A 20,927-nucleotide genomic window follows, 5' to 3' on the forward strand; every position below is an offset into this window, starting at 1 on the left:
TGGTATATTAACAAGAAATCAGCCGTCTATCTTGAATAACATCTGATTAAATCACATTGCCCCTATAATCAATCATTTATACTAACAAACAAACAAAATAAAATTAAATGATGTTTTTAACTTTTACAGGAAAATTTTATTTATCAGAAAATGAACAAGTGACATAAGATTTTGTACAAAAGTTAGCAGAGTTTATCAGGAAAGAAGGGGACAATGGTCTGTTTATTACACTAGTCCCCAAAGTTTTATGATAACGTTTTCTTATTCGTTGGCTTAACAACTCTCATAGAATTTTGACTGTTTGGTCATTAAGTTGAGTGTCTAAACGGTTCAACCACTAATTGTTATCTGCAGAAGAGGGAATCATCATTGGGAATGTACATCAATCTATCGGCATTTGTCTTATACCTTTAGCTCCCTAAGAATATATATATATTCTGGGGAAACTTTATTTGCAGAGATTGTACAACTCAATTCAATGTTGAGCACACATCAATTCAAATCTTGTGCCAATTGTGTGAAACTAAAATGTAGAATGAAATGTACTCTCAACTCTCTCTCTTGGTGAAAATTAAGTTTTGAATTTGTGTAGGAGGAGTTGCATTGAGGCAGCAGATATACATATAGTCCATATATTATTACTGGATGTTGCACCAGATTATCATGTACTCTGATAAAGTGTTACTCGCATTTGGCTAAAATAACTATTATCCCCGTTCACTCCCTTTACCCCATTCCCTTCCCTCTAACAGAATTAACGAATTGACCAATAAATGAGGTCCATATATTGGCAGGATAAATTTTCCCCTGTCAATATATCCACATACATCAAATGTCCATTAACAATTGCTAGTTGCAAAATGACCGATTATTATCTTCATATTTAGTCATCATGAAATTTGAGTTGCTTGAAAACTTTTCATGTAAAATTACCTGTTAGATAAACTACTTTTTTGGGGTTTTAAAAGCGAAGCTTTTCTATAATTAGGGTCGGTCCGTCCGTACGTCCGTAACGGATAGCTTTTTTCGTTAATTTAGACATGTTAGAATTGTCCTATCAATTTCAAATTTTGCATGGTGATTCCTTTAGTAGTAAGGTACGATTTAGCGTAGCGACTCTATAATCATTACCAAAATGTCCGTTCGTCCATTTTTAACATATTGATTTTTTTACTTTTTTAAATAGCTTTTTTCGTTAATTAAGGCATGTTAGAATTGTCCTATCGATTTCAAATTTTGCATGGTGATTCCTGTAATAGTTAGGTACAAGTTAGAAATCGTAGCAACTCTATAATCATTACCAGAATGTCCGTACGTCCATTTTAAACATGTTGATTTTTTTACATTTTTAACAACAAATTTGTATGTGACCTAATTATCCGATTGGTCTGATTTTTGGTATACTGATTCCTGGGACAACAAAGTACAATTTTATAAGCGAAGCAACTCTATAATCAAGTCCTAAAAATGTAAGTATGTCCATAAACATTATCCTGTATCAAGCAGTTTTTCAACAAATTTACTTACAATTTTGCTTTGACTCTTATACATTCGCATTCTGATTATTCAGTTCTGACATTATACAAGTGTTAATGTCCGTTTGTCCTACCGTTTCAGAGCTTCGCTTTTATGGATGTTGTCATCCTTGTTATTATAAAAATTTTAAAAGCTACACTAAAAATACATGTGGGCCATTTTTATTAAATTGACGATAAATAATTTGCTAGTTTGTAATGTACATACAAATTGGTGCCAGGCAATTTCAAATAAACCCTGTATGCATTGAGTAAAGCATTGCTCTGGCAAATTCTATTCTTGGCTCAACTCAAATCTAACCAAAAATTTGAGTTAAAGTTTGCAAACTAAGGTCTAACCTTCTCTCTCTCTCTTATAAATTGTAATTCTGAACTACTATCCATTCTTCTCACCCCCCCCCCCCCCCCCACCCCACTTTGGTTTCTATACATTTACCTACCTCCGTCGTGGTAGCACCACCTCAAAGGATCAAAATGGTTCAAGTTATATTTCACTCTTGCTCCCCTATTTTTCTTTGTTGCACAAGAGAGGTTGTATCCACCCATCTCCGCTTCTAATTTATTCTTTATCCCCCCTCCCACCCTCCCTCCCAGAGCCCTGTCATTTAGTTTGTAACTCCGAGAAGATATATCTGAAGTCCTAACTTTACAGATTTTATTTTAAAGTTTTGACATTTCAAATTATACTGAAAATTGAACAAACAATTTAATTCTGGTTGGAATTATTCCCCCCCGCAGCACAAATGTTGATTCATTGAAAATTAAATTTATTTCAATTTTGAACAGGTTTCTATTTAGAAGTGCAGCTTCTTAATCATTTTTTTGGTATTCAAATAATTTTCTTGAGCCATTAGTTAATTCAAATTCTTTTCACATCTATAAAGCTTGTGTTCATGTTTGATAATCTAAGTAGTCCCCAAGGTTTTATAATAACGTTTTCTTATTTTCTTATTCATTGTCTTAACAACTTTGGGGACTTTGGTGAATTTTGATTGGTTGGTTGGTTGGTTCATTGTCTTATCCCTTAAGGTCCCTGAGAGCAATGCTAATAAACTATTGAAGAAGAGATACTATAAATCCCTTAACAGACATATCTTGGCGAGTAAATTATGTAAGTATGTAGAAAGTATGTGTGTATATATCAGGGATATAAAGGGATAAGACAATGGCTAATAAATTGATGTACATCCCCAATGATGATGCACTAGAGATACCTGTTCTGTAGATTACAATTATTGGTTGAAACGTGAAATAAACCAACCAATCAAAATATAATCAAAGTCCCTAAATTTGTTAAGGCAACGAATAAGAAAACATCATTATAAAACTTTGTGGACTAGTGTAATAAACAGCCCAATGTCCCCTCCCTGCCTGGTATATATATTATTAAGTAAGTATATGCTGATTCTATGTATCATACAAGCCAATAGTATAATTTATATCACCGCAGGCTTTCAACTAAAATTATATCAGACATATATATAATTTTGTTTAGCTTTACTGCTTTTTAGTCACAAAGCATTTAAGTAATGGACATGAGATTTCTTTAGAAAAAAATATGACATATGGAATTTTTTATGAAAATTCATCTGATTAATGAGAATCTGTTTTCTAACTTACTTTGTCTGTCAGTTCGTTTTGCTTTTCTATGTATTTGAATATTTATTATTTTTATTTGGTAATATATTTTTGGATGTTGTCATTTTTTAAAAAGCTACTCTATAATTGAAATACAACAAAGTTTCTAAAGGGCAATGCAAAGTTAACATATTAATGAAAGTAGAATATACGTGGATATTATGACAATAAAATTGTTGCTATTTCCCCTGTCATTTATTAGTCAGTTCAATTATTCAATAGGAGGGGATGGGTAAGGGGGGTGGAGGGGGAAATCTTTATTTAACAAGTTTTTATTTATTAATGTATCATTGTATATGATAATCTGGTGTAAGATCCAAGTAATGTTAAACCATTGACACATTAGTCATTGGTTTAATCCTACTAAGGTTTTCCATGTTCCTGAGCCTTACAGACCATAGTGATAAATATATACAGTCAGTATGCATACATTTAATGGTTTTAGGGATCTTTGATACCGTTGAAACAAAAGGTTTTCAACCCTGGCTAACCTGTTTATGTGTTGTTATACTATTTGAAATTTATGTCTTTAGGCCCAATCAGTATTCGCTTGGTATTCTATGTCCATTTGTAGTTACTGATGTATGGGCATGCTATTATGCTTCTTCTTGAATATGTGTGTGTGTGTGTGAGTGTGTGTGTGTGCTGAAGAGATTTATTGTTTGACTGCATAGCATGAGTGTATATATATTCATATTGTATGTATATATACGTATATATATTCATATTCTTATAGATATATTGTAAATATACATTGCTTGCTTTTTTAGGGTGTCCAAATAATGTTCAATTATGCTGTTTTAGCTTTTCATCAGAGGGTTAAAAAACAATTACAGCCGTGAGTGGAGAGACAGACGGACGGACAGAAACTTCTGAAAAGGATAGTCATAGGTCAGAGAAATATTCAAAAGTTTTTCTAAATTGTGTCTTATGTTTACTACAGATGTACGGATGGATGGACAGACGCACGGACAAAGTATAGTGTATAGAAGCTTAGCTATCACAAAATAACATTTTCTACAGTTGCCACGCTGCAAATGTTAATAATTGTTCTCGTCATAAATTTATTGCCTTATAAATAACATAAATAATTTGATAAAAACCCTTTAAACAAACAAATATATGCATACCCTATAATTTAATAGGCATCATTTCATACTGCACCATCTATCTATCTATCTATCTATCTATCTATCTATCTATCTATTTATCTATCTATCTATCTATCTATCTATCTATCTATCTATCTATCTATCTATCTATCTATCTATCTATCTATCTATCTATCTATCTATCTATCTATCTATCTATCTATCTATCTATCTATATATCTATCTCTCTATCTATCTATCTATCTATCTATCTATCTATCTATCTATCTATCTATCTATCTATCTATCTATCTATCTATCTATCTATCTATCTATCTATCTATCTATCTATCTATCTATCTATCTATCTATCTATCTATCCATCTATCTATCTATCTATCTATCTATCTATCTATCTATCTATCTATCTATCAATCTATCTATCTATCTATCTATCTCTCTATCTATCCATATATCTATCGTTTTATCTATCTTATCTATCTATCTATCTATACATACATATATCTATCTATCGTTTTATCTATCTTATCTATCTATCTATCTATCTATCTATCTATCTATCTATCTATCTATCTATCTATCTATCTATCTATCTGAAATCAATGCATAAATCTGTCAAAAATGATATTAAGGCTTAAAAATGCAATAAACAAATGAATAAATTAATTGTTTGGATAAAGATTTTAAGAAGACATGAGAAAAAATTCATAAAAATTAAAAAAATGATATTCGATTGAAATAAAGCAGGAAAGAAATATAATAACCATAGCGGGGGAGGAAGGTATGACCTAGCAAACCTTGCAGGGGCATCCAGAAAGAGATATAAATATCTTTTAGACAAAGCCTTTAAAATTACCTTAATACTATGTAAAATTTCATAGAATAGTAAAAAACAATATAAAAAATACGTGTCTTAGCCAACATCCAAAAGTGTAGATAAACTTTCAAGCCCCTCATTTTACCCAGTTTAGATTACAAAAAAAATATATTAGATTACCCCATTAAACCTTAAAAACTCCTTATTTTACCCTTATAGCTTGAACGATACCAGGTAGGATCCTGCAGGCGGTAATCCTCCAATAAGCTAAAAACGCTACTGTAAATGCAATAAAAATGTTGTGTTTAGCTTGGACGTAATTTAACTTTTTCTAAAACTATCCTTTTCAAAATAGATTAATCTTTTAAGCAATTAACAAATAATTAAAAAACGCTATTGTATTCTTTCCTTGTTTTTAAAATTAATTATATTTAAAATAGTTTTATATCTATTCATTAGGGCTAATAATCTATTGTTTAAACTAAATTATAACAAGATGGCTAATTAGAAGAAGTTTGGGATATAGAGGGATATTTAAAAAATGATTTTTATATAATTTTTTTAGAAATATAGTTTTGGTTGGGTGCGGCTAATCTATAGACACAATTGATATAGGATTACTTGAATGTTACACCAGATGTTCTCTAATAAAGTGAACTCTACCCCATTCACTCCCCTCCAACTGGATCAACAATAAATGAGTTCCATATGAACAACCTTAATTTTTCTCCTGTCATATCCACGTATAATCTAAATCCATTTCATCTGAAGCCATTTTAACCAACAATTAATTAATAATTATGTCCTTATGATAATTTTTAGCAGAACCATGAAAATGAATGAAGCCTCTATTTCTTCTATAAAGAAATCTTTGAAAGAAATTTTGTTGTAACACACACAACTGTTATTTCTTGATTGTTTCCATAATGAGGGACAGACGAACATACACATACACACACACACACCCCTCTCACCCCCCCAACACACACACACACACACCCCAACACACACACACACACAGACACCCCCCCGACACACAACCCACACACACACACACAGACATAGTTAATAATATAATAATGGTAACAAATGGTAGTGCTATTGTTTATTGCATTAGCTAAGAAAAAAGCAGACTTCTTTACCAAGAATAATAGACGTAATATTAGATTACTTTAAATCAAAGCAAAAACAATTAAGAAATGGATCCATTGGCAAAGGTTTTGTCACCAAGTAGCTCAGCAATAAGGAGCTAATTAATTATAATTAAGAATATTTGGTATTACATTTAAATTTGAAAGAAAATTAAACAATATTGATTTTTACAAAGAAGAGTAACAGAGCCCATGGAGTAAGGGGAAATTAGACTGTTTATTACACTAGTCCTCAAAGTCTTATAATAACGTCCAACCGTATCAACCACTAATTGTAATCTACAGAAGGGTTAATTTTGTGTATCATCATTTGGTATTTTTACTATAAATTTATAGGCCATTGTCTTATCACTTTAGATCCCTGAACAGTGAAAATGACTATCCTATCATATTTCTTTTTTTTATCATTAATTTATTTAAAACACTCTTTTATAGGCCTACCCTCAATCATGCTATGCTAAAAGTATTATGCCTTGCAGAAGAAAAAAGAAGAGACACTGTTAAATGTTTAAGAAGGCTCTAAAATTTTCTGATTTTGTTATTTGATGTTTAAAATAATGTTGTTTTTTTTATTGTGTAAGTATTTAATAATCCGAATATTGTCCCTTTTTCTAGCCTCCATTTTTCAAGATAATTTCCCACTGTATGGTGTGAAGATGGGTGTTGTGTGGAGTGTGCATTAATTTCCGCACTCGTATTATGATATTAAATCACTAGAAAAGCAAATTCTTTCATTGAAACAAATCCTCTTTTTTCTCTACTTTCGTCATATGTATAAGACCTTTTCCAGTATAGCTTAGAAACCGAATAATATAAGCTGGATTAGAACCGATACTGAAAAATTATGTATACCATCGTAATATATCCAGTTTTCTACGAATAAAAAAATGTACAAGCATAATATCAAAAATGTAAATTTTTGTATCCGCAGAAAGCTTTTATAATACGATGCAATAAATAACTCGTATAATTTTTATACTATTTTGTCCTTTTTTCGAACATTAGCGCTATTCGGATGAAATGATAAGCGGAAATGATTGCACACTGTATATGTGTGGCTCTGGGGGCATATTAGCAGGATTTCTGGTTAACCACGACCAAACTATTTTATGCCGGCCATAACTAATATAAAAATACATGCCCCCAACCATTATACACAACATACATACACATAAAAAACCACACAGAACTCAACACAGACTCACACAAAAAAGCACACACACACACACACACACACACACAGAAACATTATCAGCATGCCTCTATTCATTGTTATTACAGGGCTTATGGTTAAACAAGGATAATGGCATTCATAAATGCAAAGATCATCAAATCAGACAATCATAATATACATAGTGACTGAAACTATAATACAAAATTTTAAATCGCTAAGACAATTCTAACAGGCCTAAACTACAGGAAAAGCTAACAACACATGATGAACTCATAAATTTTTAAGAATAATCAACAAACAAAAAATCGTGTTGCACTTGGCGTACTGAAAGCCCTAATTATAGATTAGCTGCGCTACTAGAATAAATAGGTGGGGTATAGTGTGGAGTGCAAATTGTTAATATATTTCCACCTATAAAAATATATTTATAGCCAACTCCCCCCTCTTCTGTCAAACATTTCACCCTCCTTTTTTAAGCGAGTGAGAAAAATGTTGTATTTCTTTTAAATGTTGGTTAGTATCAAGGCTTGGCAGCCGTAGCAGTAGCAGTAATTAGATATTCCTTTTAGCCACAAGCCCTAATTATAAAAATATAAAAGCAGACGAAAATGGAAGACTATGTCGACTGGAAACAAAGCACAACAACCCGCAGCCAGCCTTCTAGAGACAGACGGGTGTTAAGCCCTGTTATTACATTAAGGAAGAAACACACACCTCTATTTCTTTATCAAGTGTGCATGGTTTTCTTAAAGACATATCTCAAATTCCGCCTTTAAAATCTTCAATTAGTAAAAGCATACAATATATATATATATAGTAATCCTCACAACACAAATGTAGCTAAATTTCATGTAAAATTGAATCATGTTTGCCATAAATTAAGATGTACAAAAGTTGAGTCACACCTCCTTACTAATGCAAAAGCAGTTTTATACTGTGTTAAAATATATGTTGACTAAAATTAATTAGGCCATAGTATAAGATGTACAAGATTTGAGTTACACCTTCTAACCACTACATAAGCAGAGCTATTCTTCTCCTTAACCATACAAATATAGCCATGTTTACATACAGTATGATCTTACAATTTAGGTTGGCAAAAATAGGGTAAGTACTAAGTTAAAATGTACAATATTTGAGTTACACCTTCTAACCACTACATAAGCAGAGCTATTCTTCTCCTTAACCATACAAATATAGCCATGTACACAACAATACAATTACGTATTATACAGCTGCTATTATAACCATTTTTATAACACAGTAACACATATTTGGTCACACTTGTCTGTTTTCGCAGTGAGGGAGTGGACATTGGGCTGTTTATTGCAAAAGTCCCCAAAGTAATATTTTTTCTAATTCGTTTGCTTAATAACCTTGTGGAATTTTATTAAATTTTGATCTGTTGGTTCATTTAGTTGAGTATCAGAGCGTTTCAACCACTAATGGTAATCTACAGGAGTGGTAATTTTGTGTACTATCATGTCAATGTGGATGTACACCGACTTATCATGAAAATTATTTTTTTTTAGTTATTAAAGACATAAAATAATTGTCAAAAACCTTCCAAAACATATGAAAAGCTTCATTGTAAAGGAGAACCATATCGATTCAACGGTTAGCGAGATTCTTCGTTACAGACAAAAAAAGGTTACTACTATATATAATAGGACTAGAAGATTACAAAGATTTTTTTGGATGAAACAATGCTTATGGTGAAACTCTCTAATTACTTGCTGTTTTGCATTCACTCTCATTATGTTGAAATATTAGACAGTGGTTCTTTAATTAATTGTATCAGATTTTATCTCAAATATAATCATACTTTCCTTATAATTTCTATTTTTTTTTTCATTCAAATTGATCTTTATGCGATTTAGATTTTTTCTAGGAGCGAAGCTACTATTTAAGTGATCGTCTATCTGTCCGCGTGTACTGATCTTATTTGTTTCTTTCTCCCAATTTCTTTTGTTTGTTTCCATTTTTTGTATGTAGATTAATTAATGACATGTCGACTTCATCAAAGTGTTTGACCCAATACAAATTCGTGATTTCGTGAATTGAGAAATTGAAACATATCAACTGAATCAAAGCTTCAAAGAAAATTTATTTAACTTAATTTTTTGTTATTATCAAATCACAATAATTTATTGAAAAAGGCTTCTAGCCTTGTTATAAAAGTTATTGACAATATTATTAAGGCTATCAAATAGACCAGTAGCTTGCTGTAGTTCATCATGGTCTTGGCTTTTATTGTGTGGAAATATAGTGAGGGCTCTTGTCTGCTGGTCAATTATTCCAGATAACTTTCCATCAAGTATCATACAACTTATCTTCTGTTCAGTCTAATATTAGATTTAATATTAGGATTATAACTTATAATGTTTCCAATTTGGCTTCGAAACCGATTAATATTTGCTGGATTAGAACCGGTTATTAGACCCATGAAAAACAATTAAACAATTAATATAAGGGTCTAATAAAACTGGTTTTAATCTTTTGATTTTTCATTTCAAGATCCATGGAATGCTGTCTATATTAAAATGCGCTAAATAACTATTGTTACACATAAAAATGTTTTGATTTAGAAGCTAGTAAAAGTGGCGTCACATATTATGACGTCAAAAAAAATTAACCAATGAGAGGCAGGTATACACTGTAACTAAGCAATGGTAAAATTTATAGTGGCCGCTTATTGGGTAATTTATTTTGACGTCATAATCTGTACCGCTACTTTTACTAGCTTCCTATGAAATGAAACCTGTTGTACTGGCATCTGTAGTTTATTGGCTATGTGTTCAACTTCAACTCTTGAATAGGCTTTCACAACCTAGAAAGAAAACAAAAATGAGAAAAACATATACCCTTATAATGAAGTAAAATTAAAATGACAATACCCCTTCTCCCCCCAAAAAAACTCATTTTGTTTTACTTTTTCTTTTTAAAACTAAAATTGAAAATCCCCCCCCCTTACCTCAATTGCCTCTAGAGGCTTTTAGGGGGCGTATTCGCTAGTAATGAATAAAAATACTAGAAATAAAACATACCCTCTCAATGCTATACTCCAACATTTTATCTTCCAGATTTGTCAAATGTAGCTTCAAAACTGGATCCTAAATATTTTTTTTGCAATTAAAAGAATCTAAGTCCCTTCATGCTAGGGGCACCTTCGCTAGTTAATATAAATTTCATTTCATTAATGCAATGACTATTAATAAAAATTTTGTTTTACAGCCTGAATTTAGGTAAAATGTTATCTAGTAAATTTTGATTATGTAAAACAATTTTGATTTATATATAATTTATTATCTACATATAATGCAAACTAAATCAAAATGAACTATATAGTTTACCTTAGTTAGATTCTTGTTTTTCCTCATCTCAGTCTGAAATCCAATTAAATCTTTCTGCTGGACAGTTTCACAAATCTTAACTAAAGATGAGAAATCATCTTCGTTATATCTTTCAAACTCGTCCTTGTTCACTATCTAAATAAATAAAATCTTTACATTAGTAGTTTATCTCATCGTAACCTAGATAGCTATCCACGGATATTAATATAAAATATTAAATTAAAACCAGTCATTTGCACTTAGGGATCGATGGCCCGGGCTTACAAAACTGGTATTAAATATGAGTTTTTGGTTTAATACTTTTATGTAATAAGATGCTATACATGATTTTCAGTATGGCTGAGAATCGGTTATAATCAATTGGATATTAGTCGGTTTCAAAGCCATACTGAAAAATTTGTCATTCAAATTATTTACATGAAAAATATTTTTTCAGATATATACAATTTATACACAAAAAAAGCTAAATGCTGTCCTAGAATGGATGTAGAATATATATAATTGTCAATATTTAGGTGGCTAACATGGACATCATTTATTGGTCGGTTCTTTCATCCAGTAGAAGGGTGGGGATGAGGTTAAGGCAGTGGAAGCGTTTTTTTGCCAGCTACAAGTTTCACTTTCTAACAGTACTTGGTGTGAGATCCGAGCAAGACTAAACCTATTTGTACTATTTTGATTCATTGATCATCTTATATCAAGAATTAACTGAAATTAACTTTACCTTATTAATTGTTCTAAAATCCTGACTCATAATTAGTGCCATTAAAAGATATTTGAGTCCAGTACTAGCCTCTTTATGCTGCACCTCCTCAAAAACCCTGGCAATTTAAAAGATATTTTATTGATAATGTAGCAATAGATATGGGTAATTTGTGCATATGCATCTTAACTTATCATTCAATGGAACAATTGTCATAATTCTTTTTTGTATGTTCAAAATAATATAGAATTGAATATTTACATTTACATATAGTTTATTTATTGGTACATTGGAATAATCTAAGAAATAACTGTTTTTATACCTGAAAGCCTCAGTAAAATAGGAGGATGCAGTCTTAAAATCTTGATGCGCAGCAGCTTGTACCATTCCACTCAACAAATCCAATCCACCCTGCAGAAAAAGTGTCGGATTCGAGTCAAGATTTAAATTGCGCCATATTATATACCATTAATTTTAGAAGAAAGGAAATTGTCTTAGCTAATTATCAGCTAAAAAGATTATAAATGATTATCAAGAATGTTTTGCGGAGATACGGAAAATGTTATGAATGACGTCAAAAAATACGTCTAAAAAGGAAGGATTAGAGTAGAATTGGAAAAGAAAACCCTAAAAAAAGATTGATTTAGATGTATTTTTATGATGTCATGACACTTTCCATACCCCATGTTTTATTGATAATACCTGTATTTCTGGTTGTAAATAGATACTGTTGCCAGCAGTCCTGCCACATACCACAGCTGTTTTAGCCTTCTCATAATTGTTGAGGTAGTAATAACACTTCCCCTCAATCAAATGAACTTTCACAAGCAGCTCTCTTAACAAATATAAGCTAATAAGTCAAAGCACTGCCAAGGGGTCATTTTAAGTCATATAAAGTTTCAAACCTTTGCTGAATTTTCAAGATTTTTTTACAAATCCTTTTATATAAAGTAGTAGGTTATTTTTGTCTGTGGTGAAGGATATCTCTAACCACTGAACCGAAATGGTTCTCCATTACAGTGTAGCTTTCCATAGGTCCTGGAAATGTTTAATTATTGTTTATACACATACGCATCAAGAAAAAAAATGACCCCCTCGAAATAAATTTTTCCTTCAGAAATTAAAAATGAGAGGATGTCGACTCCCACTCCCACTTTAAGTTTCCCTAGAAGCCTCTGGGGGCGTATTGAAATAAAACGAATCAAAAAATGTTTTATTATTATTTGGGATACCTATAATCCTACTCTACTCCCTCCCCTCCTACTGAATAAACGAACTGACCAATAAGTGATGTAAATGTTCGCAACCTAAATTGACGACAATTTTTCCTCTGTCATAATATCCATGTATATTCTAAATCCATTAATAATATACATATACTAACATGTACTTTTGAATAGTTTTTATTAATATCTATTCTTGTATTGTATCCTATCTAGACAGAGGATACAAATAAAATAAATACAAATATCTTTTCCATTATGACTCCAGCTTTGAATGTCCTTTAATTTTTTTTGATTGATTAATTAGAAAGGAAGTTACAGCCTATTTGGGTATCTTACTATGATTAAAGGCCAGACGTTCTAACTAAAGAACATAATTTATTTTGAGATAAATGATAATTCTTTTTTCCGTACATTATGTAGTTAATAAAACTGATAAAGATACCAGCAATATGAATATTATTATAACAGCTAGAAAAAAAGTAATAGTAGGGGCGTGTGAAAATGGGGTGTATGAAAGGCCACAATACCACCTTTAAAAATAGTTTTAGATGGATTAAATTCTTTTTACAACCCCAGGCTACTTAATAAACGAACATTTTTGCCTAAAGGTTCAGACTTATGGATGTAGAATATACGTACTTGGATATTATGACAGGGGTAAAATTGTCGTCAATTTAGGTTGCTATTTCCCCTGTCATTTATTGGCCAATTTGTTCATTTAGTAGAAGGAAATGTGATGGTATGGGGTAAAGGAGGGATATGATGAATCGTTAGAAGTTTAACTTATAAAAGTATAGGATAATCTGGTGTAATATTCAAGTAATAATAAATCCATTCTCAGACCCCCTGGAAAATGTGTTTGCACGCGTCTACCTGGTATTTACTTGTTATAAGATTAGGTACATGAATAGATATACTTGTCAGTCATGTCTGCATTAATCTCTGTTAGTCTGCCAGAAATATACAACAGAATCAATACTCTCAAATATATAGATAGAAAGATAGGAAGACATCAAAAAAATAAACATCTAAGAAAATATATCTAACAATTGTTAGTAAAATAACAAGAACAATAACATAAAAAAAGTAACAAAGCTTTGTCCCTAGCTTCTAAGTCTCTAGGTGCATTTGTATTAAGTAGTAATAAAGCATTTGAAACCAATAGCTTAAACTATTTAACTCAAGCAGTTCCTCAATTCATTATCTTGAGACAAACAAATATGAGTAAAATATAGAATAGTACTGCTACCAAAAATACTAGACAAAAAGTTAACAATACTGTAATAGACAAACAGACAAGGGATAATTAAAAAGTATCCTTGATACAAAGAAATACATACTTGTCATTATGTTTATTAATCTGTTTGAGTATGCCAGGAATTATATTGACACAATCAGAGTATTCTTCACAACTGTACAAGGTCTCAACCAATCTAACCTTAATAAAATATTTTTTTTATTATTTTTTTTTTTATAAATATAAGATTATTATTAGTATTTTAGGTTATATGCAAAATCTATCAAAATCAAACAAAACAGGAAAAGGTTTTTGAACAAAAGTATAAATATCGTCAAATGCCTTACTTAAGTCTAAAATGCACTAAAATGATTATGAGGTAGTGTAATTAAGGGGATTTTCAAATGAGGATTTTACAACATACTAAGAAGAAATCGTAATGTCAAACGTGATGTTTAAGTCCAGAATACATAAAAAGGTTATATCTAAATTAGAACAACATAACTTTTCATAAAAAATATATATTATATTTGATTAAAGGAGAAAGTATGTGTAATCAATATCCAAACTATCCCAAAGAGTTTATTTCTTTTATCTATCCAGCATATAACTTTTCTCTCATTTGGGTGGTTTCAAAGATGAACAATAACCTACATATCACAATGTATTTTATTCCCATAAAGGCCTAGTGTTATTTTATGTTAGGAAGTATAAAATTTTATGCTAGAACCCTACTAAGATTGTTGGCAGAAGTTATCTAATGATAATAATAATAATAATCATTATATTTGTAATGGTTCAATGTAAGATAAAAGGGAAAGGAATGAAGATTACATAAGATGATTAGTCATACAATACAGTAAGTTCATAAAAGAAAGATGTTGAAACAAATAATTTTCACTTGTTTTACTTCACATTGGCTCATAAATTAGGTTAAGTTAGATATTTTTATTTTATTCCAATACAACAATATATTGTTATTATATTTAGATATTACTTATGGACAAAATAATTACTGTGAATTAGAAAATGCCCTAAATAAGAGTCTTAACAATTGATTCTAGACTAAAATTACTAGTTAGTTATTACCAATTGTTTTTAAGAATACAAATAACATTATTATCATTATGTGTACTAAAGAAGTATTTATGAATACCATCTCAGTTTATACACAAGATAAATTATTACATATTATTATAAGGAGCAAATCTACTTTTAAGCTAACTTTATATTAAACATTAAAATTAATACAATTAAGTTCTTACATTATAAAAAAGAACTAAATAGATTTTGAAATAGTTTTTTTTTACTCTAATATTGAAAATTTCTTGGCTGAGCTTTGGCCATTACAATCCTTGTTATTATTAGAGTACAATATATCCTATGTTCATGTTCTTATTGAATTACTAATATAAAGATAAATATGATTGCTGTGTATAATATAATAGATAAATATCCAATATTATTCATCAGAGGCAAGTTAGGAAAAAAATATAATCAAAGAATCATCTACATGGTATAAGTACCAAAAACTTTTTGTACAATAACAACTTCAATATTGAAGTGTTATATGTTAGAGTTAATCATGGTTTTATCGTTTTTTCCATTATGGCTTTGAAACTCGTAAATATCCGCGCTGGATTAGAACCAGTTCTCAGCCATTCTAAATAATCATGTATAATTATTAGCCCTCGTGATTAACAAAACAGGTTTTAATCTTATAATTGTCATGTCCGCACAACGTTTTAAGCAACATAAGAAGGCCTATCAATAATGCACAGGAAAAGCTTCACAAAAGAAAATAAGTCTTTTATTTAGCGCATTTATATGATCTGCGAAATTATTGGACGTCACCGAAACTGTCCCAATTTTGTATAACTTTTGCGGAACAAGTTCCAATTACGTCATATTTTTCTTTCCCGAAAAAGAGAAGGGGGAAAGAAAAAAAGGGAAGGGGGGAAGAAAAAAGAGATGGGAGAAAAGGGGGTTTTCCCCATCTCTTTTGAAGAGATTTTCTTCCCCCCCTCCCTTTTTCGGGAAAGAAAAATATGACGTAATTGAAACTTGTTCCGCAAAAGTTATACAAAATTGGGACAGTTTCGGTGACGTCAAATTATTGCATTATTTAGTAATTAATGACTATACTGAATTATTTGTAGGCCTTCTTTTGTCGGTTACAATTTTCTGCCACCAAAATTTATACGTTCAACCGTTTGGCTGTTAGCATTCTTTATAGATTTTTGGAGATAATCGTTACTAAGAACATTTCACATTTTACTGCACTAGAACCTATTTGTCTTATCTAAGTAAACTTGTTACGCCTCTTTGACATAATTTACCACTATCTGTTTAACAAAGTTACCCTGTAATTAAAAAACTTACAAAACGGCTAATAAGCAGTCATTAAATAGTCCGGCTGATACTGTTTATTTATGCTTTCAAATAAATACAACCTGTAAATGTCTTTTTAGAAATGTTCTATTTTGTTGGTCAGCCCAATTAATCAAATCATTTAATACATCCACTTTCAATCCTTAATAAAACATGAATTATTAAATTATTTATTTATACATATCAATATTAATCATATAAATGTATAAGTAGGTAGGTATTAATTTATTTTTTTGATTGATAATTTATTTTGTGTTGAAGGTAATTACTATGAAAAGAAACTTTTTTTTTCTTGTACCTACTCATATGATTATAATAAAAAAAGTGTAAAATACATAGATATATTTTACTTTTAATTAATCTAAATTGATTTAATAAAAGCAATAAGAGGATAAGTACCATATTGTTACAAGAATCTGCATTCAAAAATATAATAATAAGAATCGAAATATTATTACTTGGATGTTACAACAGATTTTAATGTACTCTGACAAAGTGATGCTCGCAACTGGCTAAAGTAACGATACCCCCCATGCACCCCCTTCACCCCATCCTCTTCCCTCCATTTTGATGAACGCACTGATCAATAAATGAGGTCTATATCGGCAAGCTAAATTTTCCCGTATCAATATATCCACGTATATTATATATCCATGTACATACCTGATTTTTCCACAGCTAAATAAGCCTCAACAAGAATTTTTATCACTTGATTACCTCTGACCTTACTACTGAACAAGTATAATTATGACCATAGGTAGATTATAATTTTTAGGAATTTCAACATAGCATAATGACGGATTTAAGTAGAATCTATAATGTTTTGTAATACTTAGCAATGAAATGGCAAATACAATCATCTGATAGGATTTCCAAAGTAGAAGAATATATGATCGATGATCTTTCATATATTAACGTAGACTACAATTTGACCCATTTCATTGTTATAAAAGATCTTTCTTTAAAAGTTGCTATTATAATGAAGCAGCTTATAGTGCCTATTAAAAAATGACGTCATACAATACCAATGATAGGCCAGTATACATTGTAAATGACATTAGTAAAATGTATACTGGCCTATCATTGGTCAATTGTATTGTGTGACGTCATTTTTTATTAGGCACCTTATGCTGCTTTCTTCCAATCTGAAAATGAACACATATTTAATGACGTTAAGGGGGACGTAACAATTTTACCATGCAAAAATTAATTAATATAAATTATAATAATGTTGTTGCTGGAAAGTTATCAAGACTGCACCACTTACAAATTAAAGTTTGAATAAGTATGACTAGAACTGTGGAAATAATAATAAATGGTCACTATTAACTTTCCTTATAGTTTGTGCCAAAAGTTTTGCATCATCTATTAGTTTAGCGAGGCCCTCTGCATCACTGCTTGTCCTGCCAACAAAATTATACTTCAGTCAAGGATACATACAAGTTATAGAGAAAACAATTAAACAGAGGGAGGATAAACATACAGACAGACGGACAAGCAGCGTTTTACTTTGTATTATGAATAATTAAAAATCATAGGACAATGGAAAGAAAACGAAGTAGCGGGTTTCCTCGTAATTTCACTGTAGCTTTTGATAGGTTATCTTAGGTTAGGTTAGTTCAATGTAAATACAACGAAACCCGATACTTCGTTTTCTTTTCATGATCCGAATCATGTTTTAAAAAGAAAATGCAATATCAAAAACAAAATACTTTTTCACCTCATAGCTGGCCATAGAAGCCACACGGTGATATAAAATTTAATCTTGTAAAACAATTTATCTTGTTATCAATGCGCTGCTTTTTGAGATAACTGTCCTTGTTTTGATTATACCCAGCCCCCATCCATTGTTACAGAGTGCAAAGTGCATTATTATAAAACTATTGGATTTGGGAACAATATTCATTTAACTACAACCAAAGCAATATATCAATCACAAACTTTTACAGCTATGTTTCAAATTTTCATTATTGCAACAAAGGGAAGGTGGAAGTATTCTGAGGTGAGTTACAGGGAGGGGAGGGAATATTGAGTTGTTTATTACAGCAGTCCCAAAATTTCTTAAAATTTTTTTCTTAATTGTTGAATTTACAACTTTAAATAATTTTAATTTTGATTGGTTGGTTTATTAAGTTAAGTGTACAACCGTTTCAAACACTAATTGTAATCTACAGAAAAGGGTAATTTTGTGTATCATCATTGGGGATGTACATGAATTTATCGGCCATTTCTTTAGATCCGTGGGTGGGTTCATAAAATTATGGTCGTGTATAAAGTTTGATATGTTTAAATGTCATCATTTAGTCCAAATAAATCATACATTTATAGAGTCGACCGTCAAAAGAAAGATTCGAACCCGAAACCTCACTTCCAACTAAATTAGATTTTATTAATTTAGTGTTCTACTTCTTTGGAATAAATTACTTGTTCTAATGAACCAAAGAGATTTATAAAACTACGTAAAAATAAAATAAAACTCTACTTAATTACCACCCTTACTCCAGCTTAATAGGATGAGTAAAAAGATGAACTGCGAAGGTATAATACTGTTCCATTATGCAAATTGAATAATAAAACTTACTTGAATGTTTCTGCCTCCTGTATTAAGCTGGTTTCCTCACTGGAATTATCCTGCAAAATATCCATTTTATTTCCCCTGCTCTCAACCATTACAAATTCTCTCTCAAACTTATTTTAGTAGATTTTCTTATTTTACTTTCGAGGATTTCTTACTTAAAATATTGTAAAATAAAAAGGGGAACATTTTGATTTATTGAAATGTTAGAGGATTATAGAGTGAAGAATTATTATGTTTTTACCTTCTTATAATAAGGAATTATTAATTGTTCTCTTCGAGTTTTCAGAAACATTGCAATGATATACAGAAAATATATAATTTTTTAGAATCAAAGAAAAATAACTAACAGTATATGAATAACTATCGGAGTCGCCCCTAACTTCTAATGGCCCTTAGTAAAGCTTCAGTAAAATGAAGAACTCAATCGGTTAAGAATTTATTGAAATCTTAAGCTTCAGACAAAAAGAAAACGTTATTAAATAAATCTTTTCAAATTCTAAACTTTATCATAGTTGATGTGAAGCTAAACTATCACTAAGGTGTGTCAGTCTGTTTGTCCGATAAAGACTGTAACTACATTCTCCATTGTTTATACATTATATGAATGAAGAAATTTTCCAATTTAATGTTTAATTGGCATTAAATATCCGGTGGATTAAAACCGGTTAGCAGGCATACTAAAAAATCATATAAAGAAACGAATTACAATCTATTTTCAACGAATATTTAAATAAGAATCATAAAATTGATTAATACCAGTATCTTAGCCCTGGCATTCAGCCAGTTGGGTGTAAAAAAACTTCACTAAGCATATTGTTGCTGCGCTAATTATGTACATAATCGTCCTAAGTTTAAACTATTAATTTTTTGTTTTTATAGATATTTGTCTGTATTTTGTATTTGAAATGATTAAATTGATAAAAGTGTCAAAATTGAAAGGTCTAGAATTTATGTTTTAGCAGTTACTAAATGTGATGCAAAGACTGGATAATATCAACTAAACAAGCACGAAACTATTGCAAAGTACAGTAAACCTTGACAGAAAAAAACTATCAAACCTAGAGGTATTGACCCTGTTAAAAAATGATGTATGTAGTTAGAGTTTCGATTTATTGTAAGTCATGACCATCTTTTATTAAAGCCATTTACATAGTCGACATAAACATTTTTCTATACTTCGACTATGACTTTAATGCATTGACACTGTAACTATATAAACCATTATTTGACAGGTTATTTACCAAATAAATGTATAATTATGGATACATAACCCAAACAACTACCTGACCCAAGTGGTTCAGACCTTTTTCGTCAGCTAGCAAAATGCTTTCTGATCTTTTGTAGTGTTTTAGCCGTGTCTATATTTCCGACGCTTTTAGCTGATTTCAAAGGCCAAAATAAAAGTCGGCACAGGGTCCCCACCTCGTGGGTAGAGTTACATATAGCTCTTGTCTCCTCTTTTTCTTTTACTTTAATATTTACTGTCATACAACTCAAACAGTTGCAGTAATCGTATCATCGACTGTTATTGCTGAGAAAAAAATGTCGACATTAAATTATCGAGGGAGGTGTATATTTCTATAAAAGCTTTGCATCTATAAACAAATCTAACATGACACATATCACAACTTTTTTACACAAAATTTAAATATCAACAAAAAGCGATAAATCAAAATATTCAATTGTTTATGTAACTGTACTTTTTCTTACATCAAAATATGTTAAACAATAATAGTTTTTATCTTTGAAAAGCAATAACAGATTAAAATATAGACAAAGATATTTATGGATTGTTGAATAAACGTTTGCTAGGCCACCGATATGGTTCTTCTTTACAATGAAGCTTCTCATAGGTCCTAGGAAGGTTTATAACTATTTTTGGTGAAGGTATCACAAACCTCCCAAGAGAAATCGCCCCTAGAAAAAATGCCCCCCTCCTCTATTTTTTTTTGGAAACTAAAATAAAAATGGGTGGTCTAATTCAACCCCCCACCACGTCAAGTGCCCCTAGA

At 30.6% G+C, this 20,927-nt stretch overlaps 1 protein-coding gene across 3 annotated transcripts; it reads right to left on the minus strand.

Annotated features, from left to right (window-relative positions):
* Positions 1-9,510: 9,510 nt before the first annotated feature.
* LOC145312826 (26S proteasome non-ATPase regulatory subunit 11-like) lies at positions 9,511-19,051 on the minus strand. 3 transcript variants are annotated; one of them, XM_080152066.1, is made up of 12 exons: positions 18,919-19,051; positions 17,672-17,740; positions 17,001-17,065; positions 16,400-16,479; positions 14,050-14,147; positions 12,186-12,318; positions 11,806-11,894; positions 11,505-11,601; positions 10,781-10,915; positions 10,475-10,540; positions 10,189-10,257; positions 9,511-9,772 (listed from the first exon to the last, which is right to left on the minus strand). In XM_080152066.1, exons 1-12 carry the CDS (start codon positions 19,005-19,007, stop codon positions 9,575-9,577), a joined length of 1,188 nt encoding a protein of 395 aa, XP_080008192.1. In that variant the 5' UTR covers positions 19,008-19,051; the 3' UTR covers positions 9,511-9,574. The 3 variants fall into 3 exon arrangements, with proteins under 3 accessions (XP_080008192.1, XP_080008190.1, XP_080008191.1); XM_080152064.1 differs by having other exon boundaries at positions 17,001-17,068; XM_080152065.1 differs by having other exon boundaries at positions 17,001-17,061; positions 17,668-17,740.
* Between the last annotated feature and the right edge of the window lie 1,876 nt (positions 19,052-20,927).

The sequence above is a fragment of the Acartia tonsa genome, chromosome 2 (assembly GCF_053477335.1).
Source record: "Acartia tonsa isolate MP-2025a chromosome 2, ASM5347733v1, whole genome shotgun sequence".
NCBI lineage: Eukaryota > Metazoa > Arthropoda > Copepoda > Calanoida > Acartiidae > Acartia > Acartia tonsa.

Coding starts and splice junctions, on each gene's coding strand:
- LOC145312826 (XM_080152064.1), bottom strand. CDS start 19,007: ATGGTTGAGAGCAGGGGAAATAAAATGGATATTTTGCAGGATAATTCC. Junction 17,741..18,918: donor CAGGAGGCAGAAACATTCAA/GTAAGTTTTATT, acceptor TTTTGTTGGCAG/GACAAGCAGTGATGCAGAGG. Junction 11,895..12,185: donor ATTTACAACCAGAAATACAG/GTATTATCAATA, acceptor CTTTTTCTGCAG/GGTGGATTGGATTTGTTGAG.